We start from the raw sequence: 18,905 nt of genomic DNA, 5'->3' as shown, positions 1-18,905 counted from the left end.
AGAAAATAAAACAGTCATCTATAAGGAAAGAAATGTAGAATTGCTGAGCCCCATCCAAAGAACAGGTTTTGCATGCTGGTCGCTCTCTTAAGAAAAACCTCATGGAAATTTTTGAGGACAAATACATAAATTGCCATTTTAATGTCCAATAGGTCCATATTCCTTTGGTGATGAGCAAGATATCATCTGTTATCGGCCTGCAACCTCTATGGAGTTTTGATTCCTGTTTTTAAAGGGTTAGTTTTCATCGTTTGTTTCTTTTCCTCCCCTCAATTAAAAAGAAGAAGAAAGGACAGAAACATTCCGTATGTCACAAACCTTGTTATTCCTCTCAAATTACTTAAGGCCAAAGAAGGATCTAATATAAAAAACAGGAAAAGTAACAGTTCAAATTGAGTGTATTAAACTCATTTAGCTACATTGCTCTAAGCCAGATCTGCAGTTTGTACTATGGGGCTTAACAGGGGAAGGGAGACTGCGTTGTGCCAAGCAAAAGACAAATTGACACAAGGCAAAAAGTGGGGGGAAACAGTATAAAGACAACTCTAAAAATGCTTCTAAGAAAAGCACGTAGAGGACAGGTGTGAATAGAAATTGGGAGCAGAGAAAAAAAAGGCTTTAAAAGAACTTTTGCCCCTCCTAACCTTGCTCTGGGGAATGAATGTCGTTTGTGGCCTCTGGTATTCACTTTTTAAACCTCGCACTTTCCGGGGATGCCTCTGTTATCATTAGAAGTAGTAAAAAAGCAGGTGAACACAACTTGGCTCTCAAGCACAGAAAAATGAAAAATAAAGAAGTCTTCCAGCTCTCTGTCAGTATTACTGTTTTTTCTCTTTGAGCCCAATGAGGATAAGAAGGGTTGTTAAATTTGCTCAGATTTTTTCCTCACTTGTCTTTCATTTTGCTTTGTCCATGTCTCTTGCATCTTTGGATCTCAACAAAGCAGTCAGAGAGTTCAGACTCCTCCAGGGAAATCAGAACAGGGAATTACATCCCAGCTCACAGCTCTGCTCAAAGGCTTCGATGGAATCTAACAGCTCTTTTTGCTTCTTGCTGGAGACCACAACACTTGTGTCCGGAGTCATTGTCTGAGGAGAGACAGCCCTGTCCTCAGCGTCTTCTCCACCAGCCTAAACAAGCCCAGCTCCCTCGACCACTCCTTATGTCCCTAAAGCACAGGACTGCAGCGGGTGCTATTTAATTTCACAGCTACTGCTCCAAACTATCTCACTTTTCAGGGTGTAATATTCTGCTCTTCCTACTGATAGCACCTCACAACTCTGCATCATAAAAAGTTCAGGGTCTTGGAGTATGAGAAAGACCATGCCTAAACGTGTGAGCTGGGAGCCAGTCCTGTGTTTCCACGCTGAGTATGTGAGACATGGAGTTGATGAAGAGAAATCACAGGGTTAAAGACCCCACCGGGTGAAGAACACATATTGAGGGTGTGGGGTATTAAATCAGCAAAAGCACTGGATATTCAGTATCTTAAAGGGGTAAAAACTAAAGGCTTTTTTTTTTTTTTTAAAGGGAAGCTCTTGGAAATGCAACATGAACAGTGATTTTGCAGGTGATAACTCAAACATTTGTTCCTCCCTGCAATTTCGGCTGCAGTGTAAAAATGAAAGTCCAAAAGGGAAAAAAAAAAAAAGTTGCTGTTGTAATACATAAACACATGAGATGAAAAAATCAGAGCGCATGGCACTGAGCCCAGCAGCTTGCTGTGACCCTCCTCTCTCCCCTTTCAGCTTTAAGAGGCTCCTTCAGCTCTGTTCCCACCCTGCGGAAGAGTCTGCAGTCACACAAATCCACACAAAACCCCGACACATCCAGGTTCCATTTGAGGGAGCAGAAGGCCCTTGACAGTCTCTGTGCAGAATGTGAGGAGGCGAAAGTGAAAGTGCCTAAACCAGAAGTAAAAGTGAAAGTGTCCACTCCCCTCTGAGCAGCTTGGATGTGCCACTACCACCACGTGGCATCTTCAAGAACCCAGACCAACTTCTCACACGGGGTGGGTCGGAGAGCAGAGATGCATCGCAGGACCGGCAGCTAGCGGGGACCTGGGGAAACCCAGCACAGCTCTGCACCAGCACGGCCCAGCTGAACCCACCGTGGGTGTTATCTGTGCCCTGAAATCCTTGGGGAAGGGATTCACAGCCTGTCCTGGTGATTTCCTACCCTGATAGCAAAGGAGAAAACGGTCACCTTTGCACTATTAACAGTTGCCAATGCTGCAAGTACAGCCGATCTTTCCCTCGTGCAGTGGCTGTGCAGAAGTCATCCTCCAAGAGCTCTGCATTCCTTGGAAGGCTGCTAACCTTCTCCTTCCTCCTCCTTTTCTACACTTAAAGCCAGCTCCTTTGACCTTTCCTTCCTGATCGTGTCTGTAAATGTCTCAACATGCCCCGCTCTGTCCTCTGAAAAGCACTGGCCAATGCGGACGTGCCTGACCAGCAGATGCACAGGGCCCGTACAGAATCACAGAATCATCCGCGTTGGAAAAGCCCTTGCAGCTCCTCCAGCCCAAGCATGACCCTCCCCCTGAGCGTTCCCAACTCCCCCAGATCCCTCAGCGCTGGCTCAGCCCGACTCTTCAACCCCTCCAGGGATCCCGGGGACTCCCCCCTGCCCTGGGCAGCCCATTCCAACGCCCAACAGCCCCTTCTGCACAGAAATCCTTCCTCAGAGCCAGCCTGACCCTGCCCTGGGCAGCTTGAGGCCATTCCCTCGGGGCCTGGCGCTGGGGCCTTGGCTCCAGAGACTCATCCCCCCTCTCTGCCCCCTCCTGGCAGGGAGTTGCAGAGGGCCAGGAGGTCTCCCCTCAGCCTCCTCTTCTCCAGACTGAACCCCCCCAGTTCCCCCAGCCGCTCCCCAGCAGACCTGTGCTCCAGACCCTGCCCCAGCTCCGTTGCCCTTCTCTGGCCACGCTCGAGTCATTCAATGGCCTTTTTGGGGTGAGGGGCCCAGAACTGAACCCACTCAGCGAGGGGCGGCCTCCCCAGTGCCCAGCCCAGGGCTCAGATCCCTTCCCTGTCCCTCCATACACTCCCGGGAGCTGCATGCCTCTGCTCCCCTTTCCAGTTCAGGTGCTGGAGGCCAAGAGACATGAATTTCCCAAAACCAGGATCCTCTTTTGGCTCATTCATTCTCATGTGACCTCTGGATGGCCTCACCACGCAGAAACTTCCAAAGCCAGCGCAGGAAGAAAACCCATGGCTTGTGAACCACTTACCTGTACAGACTTGTACAGAGAAAAAGTTTTGCTTTCCTGCCTGGTCTTTTTTTAAAAAAATCTTAAATTTTCAGTAGCAGTTGGCGCAGACATTTGAATGCTGTCAAATCTCCAAAAGCCTGCAACCCAGCATGGCCAACGCACGCTGAACACAGCCACACTGCTCGCCTATGGGGCCTTCAACCTGTCCTCAGCACAGCTGCTCCTGCGCGGTCCCTTCCCACAGCCCTTCTCCATCTTGCCTCTCTTCCACCAGGATTTCCTCCATTTTCCCAGCTTGGTCCCATCGTTAGTATGAGCTGTAACACCAGGCACCACTGGCTGCGTCAGTTCTGCCACCACCACAAACCACTCTGGACTGTCAACAGTTCATGTACTGCCAGCTGAGACGCCTTAAAATCACCCTCCCAACTTCAGCTCTGCTGAAATCCACTTTTTCTCTTCTTTTTATGATTTGGCCACTCTTACACTTTAGTTTTACTTTCCAATCATTTCTAGCATGCAATAATTATGACGACAAACTATATGAACAGTCCTTTTTAACTCTGCGTTATAAACCCCACAGTACTACATGTCTGACCAACTATTATCTGCAAACTTCTTTCAGCCACAGCCTGCTGATGGAGCAGCCACAAAGGGGACCCGGTAAACATACTGACAAAGAAGGGTGTCTTTTTTTCCAGGAGTCTTGAGACACCCTTGATAAGCTCAGCCAAAACCTCTCTGATGGTAAGCACTTGGCAGGACAAAGAAATTGAGATAATGAACTGACCTTCCAGGAAAACAGAAGTCAGCAACAACTATTCTGGGAACTGATGTCCTACGCCCGCTTACGTTTCTACACCAAAAAGGTATAAAAAGTAACTCGCTACCTACCCAAAATGAGCTTCTCTGCAAGAGCTTTCCTGTATGAGATCTCAGGGACAGAGCAGAGCCTTGCTGCAGACCCCTGGCTGACTGCAGACTCGGTGACACGGATCATCTTTGAAGGGAGACTTTTCCATCACCAGTTTGCCCCACTCCTGGGAACTGTTCGGTGAGTGTCATACTGGTAACATCTCACACAATATATTTATAGCTGCTCACACAGGGAAAGGTTCATTAAGTATATATTTGCTTCCCTAGCTGGAATTCTGTAAAAACTTGTAATATACATATATTTGCTTTACTCTTATATATACTTGCTTTCCTAGTGGTAATTTTGTAGTGACTTGTAGCATATATTTATATATGCATATATTTGTTTTTACAAACAGTTTTCTAATTAAAAAAATTTCTCAGAAACACAGACTTCCACATCCTTGTGTATTCCAGAGTCCTGAGAACTCCACGGTCACAATCTTCACTCACTTGTAGGTCAGGTCACCTCACAGGGCGTGACCCTGACTGCTACAGCTGTGCACCCCAACTTTTGTGATGAGTCTCAGCTCATTAATGCTGAACCACAGAAGTCACCTTCCTCTTTCAGTTTAAGCCAAAAACTGAGCAAAATTAAGCCAAACTAAGCCCAAAATCACCATTTTCCACAAATGTCTAGGAGGAAGAACATGTCATGCCTGCAAAGGAACAAGATGTTGACTACGGTAGATGCTTCTGACTTATAAAAGTATTTTCAGTTAATGACATGACATAAACTAAGTTTAAATTTACTCTCCAGGAGTAATGGGGCAAGGAGCTGTAGCACAGACCATCACAGAGCTAGCTGATACTAGGTGTATCTGCAAGCTGGTCACCCGAGGCAGACCTCAAAGACTGCTCCACACAGCGTGGCAGAGCTGTCCCCACCATGGAGCAGCTCTCCTGTGTCCACAGGGACTGGTCCAGGGTGTGGTTAGCTTGGCACCAAAGCAGGAAATTATTTGTGTTGGCACATTCGAGCCTCTCGGGATTTTCTTGTGTTTTAGCGTGGGTTCTTCAAAGCCTTTTGGTCTCAAAATACACTCTCCTACACCAGACAAGTGCCTTGCTCCTGCTACTCCTGCTGTTATAAGCAACTTTTACAGCTTTGCTGCTTCCCAGCATTTTTTTCTTTCACTTCCTTGCCTTTTTCCTTTCTGTTTTTTCCACTTAAGAGACAGAGACAACCTTGTATTTGTCAGCTGAGCTGGCTGAACCTGCCACGTACAACGGAGCCAACACAGCCAGGATATTACATGTACCAGAGGCAGATGTTGGGCACGGCATTGGCTACCAAGGGCAAGGTTGTGCTCATGGCCCAGCTGAAACAAGACCTGGTGATGGGTGATGGAAGAATCCATTTGCAGAGATGAGGAGTGAATCTGTTGGCAAATGAAAGGTGAAAAGGCCTCCCACCCAGGATGGAAAAGGTGGTTTATCACGAGCTGTCTGGCAGAGCCAGGAAGGGTTCTAATAACAGCGTTTTCTGGAGGTCTTACCACAGGATGCTGCAGAATAGTTCAGCTCTGTGGGGAGAAAGATAATCTATTAAATGGACAGATTCCACCTCTTCCTCAGGAAGTCCCTAAGCCACAAACCTGTACAAGTGGCATGTATTTTCAGGAGAAAGAGCACTGTTGTTCACATACTTTTCCCTAAGCAGTCCCTCCTGGGGTCAGGATACCAGCCAAGATGGATCTTCGGTCTCAGCTGGGACAGTGCATTAAACCAGCACAAGATTTTACCCCTGCTCTGACGCGTGTGGAGCCAGGCTGACACAGATGATGGATGTGCAGGGCCACATCAGCCTGACCGTGGTAGGAAGCATCTCTTACTCTATGCGGTGCTTTCATGGGCAAGACCAGCAACTTATCGAGTCAATTATCCTGCAACTGCTACAGGCCTCCTGCAAGTAAATCATCGTAACAGATCATTACAAACCACCTCTCTGCAACGGATGTTTCCTCATACTCTCAGAAAGAGACTGGTTGCCTCACATGGAGGTTCGAGAGCTTTTGTAACCATGGAGCTATTTTCCCCCAGAAGAACTGAGCATTCAAACTGCCAGGCAGGGGGGGGGGGGATTTTTGGATGGCACAGCTCTCTAAGCTTTGCAATGAACTGAAAAAAGTAAGTGGGCTGATGCAGCTCCACACTCCTAAATGAATGTCCTTGGTCTTAAACCCAGGAGTTATGTCCCTGTTTGCGGTGAGATGGCATCTTTTATAATCTCCTGGTTTGATGTATTTAAAACACTCTTCCACAGAGAGAGACAAGGTGCTTGCTGCTAAGCTGGAAAACTCAGGTGCTGGATTGTATTTTAAATTACCTCTGGGATCAGGTAGCCCGGGAATGCAGATATCTAGGCTGCAGGAGGTTTTATAATGTTTTTCATCTCAATAACAGAGCCCGGCAATATTTATTTAGATCACTTTTAGGAGTCAAGGAATGCAGGGAACCCCTGGCACCCTCTCAGGAGAGCTCCCACTCTGCCCAGAGGACAGGCAACCTTTACACAGACAGCTCTACTTGAGCTCTGCCAACACAGATTTAATCTCACAGCGGTATCTGAACGCCTCTAGTTGGTTGGGGAGAAAACATTACTAGTTTCCCTCATGGGTAGGGAAGGTTATGTTCCTACACTATGTAAAAAAAACCCTGTGTCATAAGAAATTTCAGCAAACGTGCTTGTTTCCAACTGTGCCCTGAATTCCCACCTGAAGAAGGCAGCCCCAACGAGACCATACATAAATACATTGAGAACAAGGGAGACGGGCTTGTTCAGTCTGGGGGAGAAAGGCTGGGGACATCCAACTGCAGCCCTGATGGGGAGTCAGAGAGACGATGGAGCCTCTCTTCTGGCACTGGCAGATGGTAAAAATAAGGGGAAACACCTCAAGTTGCACCTTGGGAGGTTCAGAATGGATGTGAGGAAGAAATTTTTCCTCTGCAGGGTGATGCAGCCTGAGGACAGGTCACAGAGAGGTGAGGGTCCCCATTCTTGGCTGGGTAAAGTCACAGGTGCCTCACTCTGATGTTGGTGAAAAATCAACTCAGAGTAGGAGTTCTACACCAGAGAAACCTTCCAGGTAACATTTTGATTTTATAACCTCCCTCCTGTTCCTTTTAGCTGCTCATGAAATTGAGGATGTGGTTATTAAAGGTTTTCCCTCCTTAATTCATTGCAATGGCAGTTGTTGCTGCCTTTTATCTCAGCAGATGCTCCTCAAAGCCCCATCCTGCCACAGCTCCCCTCTTCTATCACCTTATACAGGGTTGCCACCTGTTGTGGATTCACTCAGCTGCAGGTGTCTGCATTGACTCTTCTGATATCTAGCACCAGCACAAGTATTTTAGCACTTAAACTACTAAAGACAACGCTTTCTTCACAAAACCAGCCAGCCAAGTGACTCTAATGCTAGTGCAGTAGACTGATGGCCTAAGACAGACAGGCTTGACGTGCTTTGACCTTGTGGGAGAGCTGTAGACTAGCGCAAACTGAAAACCCACTGAGAACAGGCTTGCCTTTGCTAGGTTGTTTTGAGGGTCCCTGTGCTCAGCCCACAGACACTACATTGAAACGCACGTATCGAAGGCCAGCCAACCACACCGCTCCCTCAGAGCAACGTCCAGCCTTCCCAAGACACATCAGCCAGCTGCCACACGAGCTGGAGTTCATCTGCTGCCTCCCAGGACCCCCCCCAAAAAAAAAAAAAAAAAAAAATCGATGCAGGGGACGGCCTGGATCTAAAGCCCACGTGCCATCAAGGCAACTGCACACCTTGCAGCAACATCCAGGGTCTCCTGACACACAGGCAGCCTTGTGAGAGCAACAGCAACAGTTTATATGTTAAAAACAACCTCCCCAAGGCAGAGCTGTCCCATTAGGGAAAAGGAAAAAAAAAAAAACCAACTTGTTTGCAGCTGGAGAAAGCAGGCATACAGTTCCCCTGCCTGAAATCCTGCAACTGCATTCCTCCAGACCACTGGTTACTTACTCCTTCTGCCTTTGAGCAAGACTGAAAACCTCCCAAACTGGGATATATCCTTCCTTAGGCATGGTTTGTTGCATTATTTTGCTCTCACTACAGACACTCTCCTTCCTTGCCCCAGTCTCTTGTTCTGCTTGATACAGCAACAGAGCTCTAACCGCACGATCTCTGTGGACCCTTTGACTGCAGAAAATACCAAGATACACTTACAGTTTCAAATAAAAACAGAACCAAAGCCAAGCACTATAATCCCCACACACATGCTCACTGACTCCAAACACTCCATCAGCAGTAGTGGGTAGTTATCTCACCATCAAAAACCCAAAAAACCAAACTGTACGAAAATAGCGTTTACCAAAAATAATAGATATTTCCCTTGCTTGTCTCAAAACAATTCTAACCAAGAATAATCATCTGGTCACTTTGGCAGGTGCCAGGGTGACCAACATACATATTTCATGTAATAAAACCAGCCCATTCCACCAAAGCCTTAATCCCACATGCATTTTGGTGGGTGACTGCAATGACCTACGCAAGCCCTTGCCCTGATGCTCCTTCTCTTCCCCTCCTGGCACAGCTGGAGCTGTGTAATGAAGAAAATGAGCAAACTTCAGCAGAAAATAAAGAGGCTATTTTTAATCCCGATAGGTTCAGCAATCTGGATTGCTGCACATCTCCGCAAAGAGTTGTACCAGCACAGCTCGAAGTCGTGTGGGATATGGATGTTAGGGGGTATCAGGGGTGAGTATCTAGGAACGGGGAACACTTAAGTTCACTCTGCTACCACCAAAACCACCAGGTTTAAGAGGAACACTAAAAATAGACCAAACTAGTATGTAAAACCAGTTTCAGAGCCAGGTAATACAGTCTCTGGTCCTAGGTGAGTACTTACATTTATCAGAGCAGATAGGGAATTTGACAAAATGATTTTTCGACTGGAAAACAGCAGTTTCTGTGAAACAAGACATTTTCTTGACAACACGCTATATCTAACAAATTCATTCAAGTGCAGATTGGTAATTTCCAGGCTCAGCCATAGGACAGCTAGTGCCAGCAGAGCCCCGTGTTTGTCACCAGTCTCTTATAAGCACTGTAACGAGATCTATCAAGCAGCACTAAGAAACATCCACTTCAATCAAACTCTTGGGGTAAAACCACGAGGTTAATGTGACTTGAATCCCCCATAGAGCTGAGCTTCACCCAGTATCTCCCTGCATCCACGATGAGCACCAAACCACCGGCCTACTGCATGTTCTGGGCCAGGCAGGCCTTCTTGCACATTTTTTTTTTTTTTTTAAATCCCTTTGTTCCCATGGAGTAAGGAACAGATTTTACCACTATTTTTGTGCCATCCACCCTCCAGCTTGCTCTATTCCAGATTACCCTCCCTTAAGGAGTGCAGACCTACAACTTGGCAAGCCCTGCGCCTATCCTGGTCTCTGGGGGACAGTTTGTTTGAGGACAACCTCGGAGCAGAAATGGATAGGATCAGAGCAGAAACATATTTTTTTCCCCCTCTTCTAGGGCCAATTTCCAGCCCTGTAGGGCAGTGCAATTACTCCAAGGGGGAAGCAAAGAGGCCTTCTAGTCTTCAGCTCCCCATACAAGTCTCAGAAAGGGAACAGCACACCACAGATCTGTTTGTATTTCCATATCCCACTTCTGAAGGGCACCTGCATTAACCAGCACAGCCTCCCAAGGGCAGACCAAAGCTGTGCGCAGCTCCCAAACCAAAAAAGAACCACAACCCTCCCAGCTGCACGGGCCTTGGGGTCAGCTACCGGCACCATGTGGGAGCTTGGAAAAGCCCACGTGTCCCCAGCGAGCCAGACAAAATTAAATACAACAGCGGCTTTCCCGGGGTTGAAGGCCTCCAGGCACCCAGGGGATCGGGGCCGTGAAGCGGAGAGCTTCTCCCCCTCATGCCGTGAGGAGCAGGCACCCCCCCTCAAGCTGTCCCCGCAGAGCCGGGCTTTGGAGAAACAGGGGGGCCAAGCCGGCTTGGCCTCTCCCCCCCGGACGAAGGCTGGGATGGAGCCGTCCGCCCTCCCCGTGGCTCGCTCCCCGCCCGGCCCCGGTCCCCGCTCACCCGTGCCCGGCCCGCCGATCTCCTCCTCCCGCCGCTCGCCCATGGCCGCGGCTCGCTCCTCGCCGTTCCCCGCCAGCGCCGGCCCTCACGCCGCCCGCATGCCGCCCCGCCTGGCCCTCGGCGCGGCTCCGCTCCCGGCGGGGCCCCGGGAGGACGCGGCGCTACCGGGCCGGGCGGGCCGGCGGGCTCAGGCGACGCGGGGCGGCATTCGGGGCGGGCGCGCTGCGGGCCGCCGCCATCCGCCGGCCCCAGGAAGTGGAAGGGCGCCGCGGAGGGACGGCGCGGGCTGGGCGGGGAGGCAGGGCCGGGCCCGGGGGCGGGCGGCGGCAGCGGGGAAAAAAACAGAAAGTGAAAACTGAACCGGAAAGAGAGACGCGGCCGCGCCCGCAGCTTTCCTCTTCCCGCGGGTCACCGCCGCGCCGGCATCTGCCCTCGGCGCTCTCCTCCTGCCGCGGGCACCTTCCCTCGCCTCAGCCTTGGGGCCGGCCCCCAGCCCCTCAGACCCCCTCCCTGCTGAACTCGGCCCCTCGGCGCCTGCTTTCAGCTCTTCTCTCGGCCCCTCTGGCTTTACGTCCTGCCCCCCACCTCAGCCCTTCCCCCGGGCCCTCAGTGCTTTGGCCCGGCACCTTGTTTCAGACCTTCCCTCAGTCCCTCAACCCCTTTCCTCATCCCCTCACATCATGCCCTGGGCCCCTTGCCTCACCTCGGTCCTTCCCCCTCAGTGCCTTCCCTCGGCCCCTTCCCTTAGGCCTTCCTCCATCTTAAGCCCTTCTGGCCCCTTCCCTCACCTCAATCCTTCCCCCTCAGCCTCTTCCCTCAGGACCTTCCCCCATTTTAAACCCTTCTGGCCCCTTTCCTCACCTCGGTCCTTCACCCTCAGCCTCTCCCCTCAGGAATTTCCTCCATCTTAAGCCCTTTGGCCCCTTTCCTCACCTCAATCCTTCCCTCTCAGTGCCTTCCCTCAGGACCTTCCCCCATTTTAAACCCTTCTGGTCCCTTTCCTCACCTTGGTCCTTTACCCTCAGCCCCTTTCCTCAAGATGTTCCCCCATTTTAAACCTGTCTGGCCCCTTTCCTCACCTCAGTCCTTCACCCTCAGCCCCTTCCTTTGGCTTTTCCCTTCCCTCAGGCCTTCTTCCATCTTAAGCCCTCCTGGCCCCTTCCTTCACCTCAATCCTTCCCCCTCAACCTCTTTCCTCAGGACCTTCCCCCATTTAAAACCCTTCTGGCCCCTTTCCTCACCTCAGTCCTTCACCCTCAGCCCTTTCCTTTGGCTTTTCCCTTCCCTCAGGCCTTCCTCCATCTTAAGCCCTTCTGGCCCCTTTTCTCCTCTCAGTGCCCTCCCTCAGCCTCTTTCCTCAGGACCTTCCCCCATTTTAAACCCTTCTGGCCCCTTTCCTCTTTGTGGCCCTTACTTCAGCACCTCCCTTCGTTCCTCATCCCTGTCCCCCCCTCACCTCTCCTGGGGCGGCTCCAGACCCCGCTGTGTGGAAGCATCCCCCATGCAGTGGGGTTGCTTGGTCGCCCCTTCTAAATAGGATTTTCCTCAGAGTATTAAAGAGTGCCCTGCCCCACCCAGGTACTTTGGGGTTTGTTCCTCTGTGGAAAATATGGAAGTGCATGGCCTGGGGGTGGATTTGCATCAGGAGTAGAGGGGGTAAATGAATGTTTAAGCAGAAATAGTAGATAAATAATCCAGTTTCTTTCCACCACCTGGAATCTGTCTAGATTAGACTGGCAGGGAGATGCCTTGTGACTTGAGTAGCTGTGTGTAAACCACCAGCCCAGGTTGCCCAAAGCCCCGTCCAACCTGACCTTGAACCCTTCCAGGGAAGGGACATCCACAACATCCCTGGACAACCTGTGCCAGGATCTCACCACCCTCACAGTAAAGAATTTCTTCCTTATATCTAATCTAAATCTACCCTCTTTCAGTTTAAATCCATTGCCGCTTGTCCTCACGCTACAGAACTTGTTAAAAAGACTCTCTCCATTTTTCTTATAATCTCCCGTTGTATATTGAATAGATATAAATTAGATTGTAGCTTTCTAGCTGCGGAATGGCTTCCAGTTCCTTGTTACCCATGTTGTGTGTGTTGGTATAGAGGCACTTTGGTGGGCTATCAACCATGACACCTTTTTAGAGCAATACGCCCTAATTTCTCTGAGGCATTTCACTGTTGTTTCCATCTGGTTCCTGATGCATCAGCAGCCCCTGGCTCTTTATGGCCCAAAACTCTATCCCCCTTCATCGCGACCTGGACTGGAAGCCCAGAGAGTCACAATGGTTCTGTGATCCTCTCAGGTTAAATTAAGGTGAAATGACACCAAACGACCGGTTAAAATATTTTACTTGCAGTAGAGAACAATTTAAACTTGGGAAAGGATAATAAGCAATGTGGTCTCTTATAAATCAAAAGGAAAGCGAAAGGAGAAAAAAGAGTCAAAGAAATCCAGATCACCACCCCTGGATCCAGCATTGTCTCAGGTCTGGTAATCTTGGGTGGTAGATGCACACACAGCAAACTTTCTGTTGCCTTTTTAAGTTCATCTTATCAGCTGATTAGCATACTAGATGAGGAGGGGCAGGTGCTCCACAAATTCATCTCCATGAGAGACAGGAAAAAGGTGGAGCATGAGTTCCAGTTGAGTCTGTGGGCAGGTGGTTGTTGCCCAGCTTTGGTTTTTCCTCTGATTGCAGAGATCTCATCACTCATCCCAGAAATGCTCACCTCTTCCAGTTCTTGTTACCCCTCCAGTGGCGAAGGTGTGAAGTCATTAGCAAGGCAAGCACTGGTGTCTGCCTTGCACAATCGAGCCACAAAGTATTGGGCTTAGCAGTACTTGTGCTTGAGGGGAAACACCTGGTTTAGTCCCCGTCTTGCCCTCTGAGGCTTCTCTAAGGAGTTTGTCAATGCAACTGCACGGGTGTGGGGGTGCATCCTTTGATACCCTCCCGCTTCCTTGGGGGACATTCCTTAGACTAATCCAAAGGCCACAGCTTGTCCTTGAGGTTTTCTGTGTTGATGAATGTTTGAGTCATTACTTCTTTCAGTTCCTTACACCTTTCCCCGCTAGGTCTAGTTTAAAGCTCTCCATACAAGTCTGAACAGCTTCTTGGCAGACACCCTCTTGCCCAACTTGGTCAGGCGAATCCCATCATTTCCCAACAGATTCGGTTCCTCACGATCACAGAAGCCAAACCCTTGAGTACGGCACCAGCTAGGCATTTACCTGTTCAGTGTGTTTCCTTCCTAAACCCCTTCCTCTAGGAGGATAGAGGAGAACACCACTTGTGCTCCAGATCCTTTCAATGTTGCTCCAAGGGACATATAGTCTCTCGGTGGTTGTGAGTTGCCTTGTTGCACTATCATTGGAGCCTACATGGAATAGTAGAAGCAGATGACAATTTGTAGGGTTAGTCAGGCTCAGCAGCCTCTCAGGAATGTTGTGAACACGAGCTCCTGGTAGGCAGCACAGAGTCGATATTGCAACAGCCGTTGGAGCAGTGAACAGGGTGATCTAGGCTTGCCCAACCTCTTACGCAAGGAATTTTATGAACACAGTGTGCTGAATGACAGGTCAACAGTTACACTGGATGAATGTGTGTTCGGCTGTGCCAGGCAACTCTGGTGTGTGCTTTGAGGGGAACCCACCTGGCGTTTTTTGGCAATGAGATCGGTGGTGCTGAGTCCGCACAGCGACGCACATCATGGACACACTGTGTGGTCACCCAGCTGAGCTAATAAATTTATGGAGAGGCTGATTCCTGATCCTTGATGGTGCTTGCACAGCCTGTTTGGGTGTCTCTGTACTCAGCTGCCCGGTGCCCAGGCTCTGGTTTAGCACTGCTGGCCTCGTTGGGTGTATTTTGGCACGCTGGGATAGTCATAGTGGGAAGGATTGGCAAACAAAGGAAAAAAGGAGAAGGAACAATGAGGTGACAATGTGACAGATCACTTATAAGTCACTTATTACTCAAAGCAATGCTGCAGGTCAGTAACATGCTGTTACAGATATTTTGGCCATCCTAAGAATTTGCTACTGCAGCAGCAGAGAGTGCAAAATGCTACTAACCAGTGAAAAAAATGAAGGCGTGGGGAATAGTAAGTGATTTTTCTGGTGTCCTGTAGTCAGGAAGGGCCGTGTCGATAGCAGTCTCCTGCTCTGACTGCCTAGCAGTGTGTCTCTGATTTGCCAGATCCTGCTGACCTATCAAAGACTAGAATTGTTGTTGGTGTTGCTGATTCGAAACACAGCTAGCCTAGGAGTAAGAAAAAAAATGGTTTTCCATGTTCCTGTGATGTAGAATTGGGAGACATGAGACAGAAATATCTTTGCAGGGTCAGTGTCCCCAGCTGCCCTGTGAGAGTGTAAGATAAACACCCCTGTGTTGCCAGTCAGAGAGGGACCTGGGGGGGGTTGGTTGCCAGATGACTGAGCAGGAGCCAGCAGTGTGCCCAGGGGGCCAAGGAGGGCAATGGCATCCGGGCTTGTGTCAGCACTGGGGTGGCCAGCAGGGACAGGGAAGGGATCTGAGCCCTGTGCTGGGCACTGGGGAGGCCGCCCCTCGCTGAGTGGGTTCAGTTTTGGGCCCCTCACCCCAAAAAGGCCATTGAATGACTCGAGCGTGGCCAGAGAAGGGCAACGGAGCTGGGGCAGGGTCTGGAGCACAGGTCTGCTGGGGAGCGGCTGGGGGAACTGGGGGGTTCAGTCTGGAGCAGAGGAGGCTGAGGGGAGACCTCCTGGCCCTCTGCAACTCCCTGCCAGGAGGGGGCAGAGAGGGGGGATGAGTCTCTGGAGCCAAGGAGCCAGCGCCAGGCCCCGAGGGAATGGCCTCAAGTTGAGCCAGGGAAGGTTTAGACTAGATATCATGAAGTATTTCTTTCCAGAAGGGGTTGTTGGGCATTGGAATGGGCTGCCCAGGGAGGTGGTGGAGTCCCCATCCCTGGAGGGGTTTAAGAGTAGAGTCAGCATAGCACTGAGGGATCTGGTGTAGTTGAGAACTGTCAGTGTGAGGTTAATGGTTGGACTGGATGATATTCAAGATCCTTTCCAATCTAGACGATTCTGTGATTGATTCTGTAACCGTGTGCCTTGGCCTATGAGACACGAGGAGAGCTCTGAGCTTCTGCAGCATTTGTAAGGAAGAGCAGATCAGCCCTCGGGTTTCCACCTGGAGTGTGATCATTGAACCACCAGCATGAAACAGGAGTATTTTAGTATTAGGAATTATTTCTGAGGAGGAAATTTAGGATTTCTGGTGAGAGCTCCTTTCTCAGTAATCTCTTCCCACTTCATCGATTAGAAAAACAAGGAATTTGAGGGAATTTTGTAATCGTTTTGCTGGGGAGAGTAACAGCTGGAGCCTCTGGAGATCAGACTGTTTCAAACTGGAAATTCTATGGTGCTGTTTGGTGCCTCAGGCGTTTTTGGTCGGTGGCACATATGGTCTGTGCAAGAGGGGACCCCATGATCTCACTGTGGTGTGGACCTAGTTCCTGCCAATACACTATTTTGTCTTCCTTGAAAGAATGACTCACAAAGTTCTGGCATACTTTCAAGTCTAAAATAAAGAAGTAGTCATTTGAAGATCTATTTCCTCTTTTATTTGGAAAAAAATGAATGATGCCCACAGATGCTGCCAGTCACTTTGTGAAAGAAAATAGTCGTAATGAAATGAGTCAACTGGGAGGTGGAAGCAGCAGTTCCTGAAAACGACAGTGTCCTCCTGCTGAAAACCAACACAAAATGATAAAGCAAATAATTAGTTTGAGATCCTTACTGAATGTGTGGGGCAGCATCAGGAGGCCCAGCTGCTGTGTGAAGTGTACAAACACAGCCTGTAAATGCCAAATGGCACAGGACCAGCAGGCTCCCTCCCCTTGTCCCGCCATGTGTGAATCATGGGACAGCAGATGACACAGAAACACGTGAAAACACTGAGTTTCTTTTTGGTTTTCTCCTATTTTCTTATAATATGTGACGTGAGAGATTGGATTTGCTTTCACTTGGTTTCCTAAGAAAACGAGGCTTGTGATCGTACTATTTCTGTCTATCTCTTCCATTAACTTTTGAAGCCAGTAGCCAGTTTCAGCCAAATTTGACAGCAAAGTAGTGGTTCCACAGCATCTTCTACAATTTTCTAGAAAATCAGTGGTTTGCTTTTCCTCTCCTGCTCATGAGAACATCCAAAGGGTAAACTGTCCCCTGTGCTGCTGCAGAGAAGGTCCAGATCAGAGGAGGTCACCAGTGGCTCAAGGTAATTCTGAATAAATGTCTGCATTTGTGTAGACCTCAAAGCCAAATCATGAAGCCCATGGCTGGCTGATACTGCTGATGTCCAGTGTGAGTTCTTTCATTGGAAATGTAAGCCAAAACATCTTGCTAACATAGATACGGGGTGCACTCACCTTTGTGAAACTGTGTGTGTGCCCCGTGCTGCAATGAAGAATGCCTGCTTTCTAAAACTCCAAAATGAGTTTTAAAGAGTTCTTCTGCTGGCTATTATGGTAACAGCACGGCTGTTGGGACAGATTAAAGCAGGTCTAATAGGTAAAATGCAAGCACGTGGAAATAACAAGTCTGCACAAAGAAATTGCCTGGTTTTGAATGGAAATGAGCCTGAACCAGAAGCCTCCCTAGATGCACCATCACCAGGCTGATCTGGAGGGTCAGATAGGCCCCAGCATCTGTTTGAGGAATTCATGCTGTGCTAAAATACCAAATTCAGAGTCCTTTGGTTTGGGGAATGTTGGCTCAGGACCTTAACTGAAAGAGAAGGCGGGGAAAGACAACTTGTGCGCTTCTTTGACCTCTTTGGTAGCCCATTAAGTTTAGTCATTCCTACCAGTATGCCTGGAAAAACTGCAGAGCTCTTTTTAAAGGTGCATATTTAGACCATGAAAAGTTTATGCAAAGATTTCTGGGCACCTGAGAAGGGGTGGGAGCAGGCAGCTAGTTCAGATATGGCTGCTGCACGTCACCACAAAGTTTGAGCACTTCTGGTTTAACCCAGGTGGACAGAAAGAGGTTTGCTCCCACTCATTTCTGCTCTACTCTATTTTTCTGTAAAGGAGTGTCACACCAAAGTACAAGCAAAAACATGGAATGCAAAGGCAGGGACTTCTTGACCCAAAAGTCTACTTTATTCTACAACACTGTCGTGGTCTATGTCATCCCCCATAAAACTGTCTTGTTCCATCCTTCACTTGACTCAAGCAAACCTTGCTGCAAGAAAACCAAATTGTGCCCAAGACCTTTAATTTGATCATGTCTTTCAAAATAATAAGGGAAAGTCTTCCAAAACACCACAGCAGATACCATCTCCAGCTCTACACAGATGCAGGAATCCTCCAGCACAACGGTACATGTATGTGCTTTCTCGGGGAATGACCGTAACATTTATCACGTGCTTTCCAAGTCTGTGGGTGACAGACAGATCGAGATTAAATGCAGAGGATTATTCCTCCCAGAGATATAGCCGACCGCGTCTTTTCCTTCAAAATTCTCCTTCTTACTTTCCCAGCACATGCTTATCTAGATAGGCCAGCTGATCTGTCAAGGGTCTTCTGTCTCCTCAAGGAAATCCCAAGTAACTCTCCATTTCACAATGTGTCCATTATTGGCATTCTTGTGTTTTTTTGAAAATGTGTTGTATTTTCATTGCCGTTGCACTCTGGTATTTGTTCACAATGTAATCATGCAGCGTACACATCCCGCAGCAAAGCACAGTTAAGATTTTTGGTTTCTGGTTTATTTTTGTGTACGGTGGGGGTTTTTTTTTTGGCTATTTTGACATCTTGCAACTTCCTAAGAAACCAACTTTTTGCTTGAGTTGTGATGACAAACATTTAAATAGTTCTAGTGGCACTGAGGGATCAGAACCAACGTTGTGAAAACAAACTAACAACCCCCACAAAATCCTCTAACAAAACGCGGCTTGTTTTAGGGTGTTTTAACAACAGTGTAAAACCACACACCACACAGGCAGCTACAAGGTCCACTCAGGATATGAGTCAAAGATGACAAGACTGTGACAAAGTGCAGATGAGCATTTTCAGTGGTGAGCAAGTGATTCGTTTTTCAAATCCCTTTGCCATTTTTTCCCCCTTTTTAAAAAATAATGATTGAGGTAGTTATCACAAATGAATAGCTGTGCTGTTTATCCTTTATTTTTGCAATGTAAACCTGACAATCTTTGAAGATAGTGTTTTATGTAATACTTTCTAAACATTAATTATTACTCCTTACCAGACACAAGACCGGAGCCAGGGGATAGAAGCTATTTCTGTAACCAAAATATTACTGTTTGGTCATGACAAAACACGAGGCTGTGAGTTTGAGACTGCCCAGATTTAAACACTCTCTTTTTCTTCTCTTGCAGTAATCAATCCTGTAGTAATTAAACAGGGGGAACATTTGCAGTTGAGCTGATACCAGTTTGTATGAGGCTGGAGTTAGTCACGCCACTCTTGTTTCAGACTATCTGCAGATGCAGGCAAGTGATCCTGTTCAGCTAAGTGATATTTGCAGTGGATTATTTTCTCATAGATGGAAATTTAAACATTATGCGTGATCCTTCTCCACAACTGCTTCTTTCCCACTTTGTGCTATTTCCAACCTCTAATCCATCTCCTTCTGTGCAATCCTGCATTCTCCCTACCAAAGAGTCACCTGAAGAGGTGCTGGGTGTT

The 18,905-nt window shown here is 48.5% G+C and overlaps 1 protein-coding gene and 1 long non-coding RNA gene across 5 annotated transcripts in view; one reads left to right on the top strand and one right to left on the bottom strand.

Annotated features, from left to right (window-relative positions):
- The window catches only part of TASOR2 (transcription activation suppressor family member 2), a 50,801-nt gene extending 40,416 nt beyond the window's left edge, over window positions 1-10,385 (bottom strand). For all 4 annotated transcript variants that reach the window (XM_074903551.1, XM_074903552.1, XM_074903553.1 and 1 more), the window contains exon 1: window positions 10,211-10,385. In XM_074903551.1, the coding sequence (XP_074759652.1) occupies window positions 10,211-10,253 (43 nt within the window). In that variant the 5' untranslated portion in view covers window positions 10,254-10,385. The remainder of the gene's footprint in view (window positions 1-10,210) is intronic.
- LOC141958751 (uncharacterized) lies at window positions 4,129-6,816 on the top strand. The gene is made up of 2 exons (XR_012633324.1): window positions 4,129-4,268; window positions 5,305-6,816. It is a non-coding gene; the product is annotated as an uncharacterized LOC141958751 (long non-coding RNA).
- Window positions 10,386-18,905: the final 8,520 nt, after the last annotated feature.

Source organism: Athene noctua, chromosome 3, assembly GCF_965140245.1.
Source record: "Athene noctua chromosome 3, bAthNoc1.hap1.1, whole genome shotgun sequence".
Taxonomy (NCBI): domain Eukaryota; kingdom Metazoa; phylum Chordata; class Aves; order Strigiformes; family Strigidae; genus Athene; species Athene noctua.
Note: the sequence above shows the minus strand (reverse complement) of the source record. Positions and strands in the feature narration are given on the sequence as shown.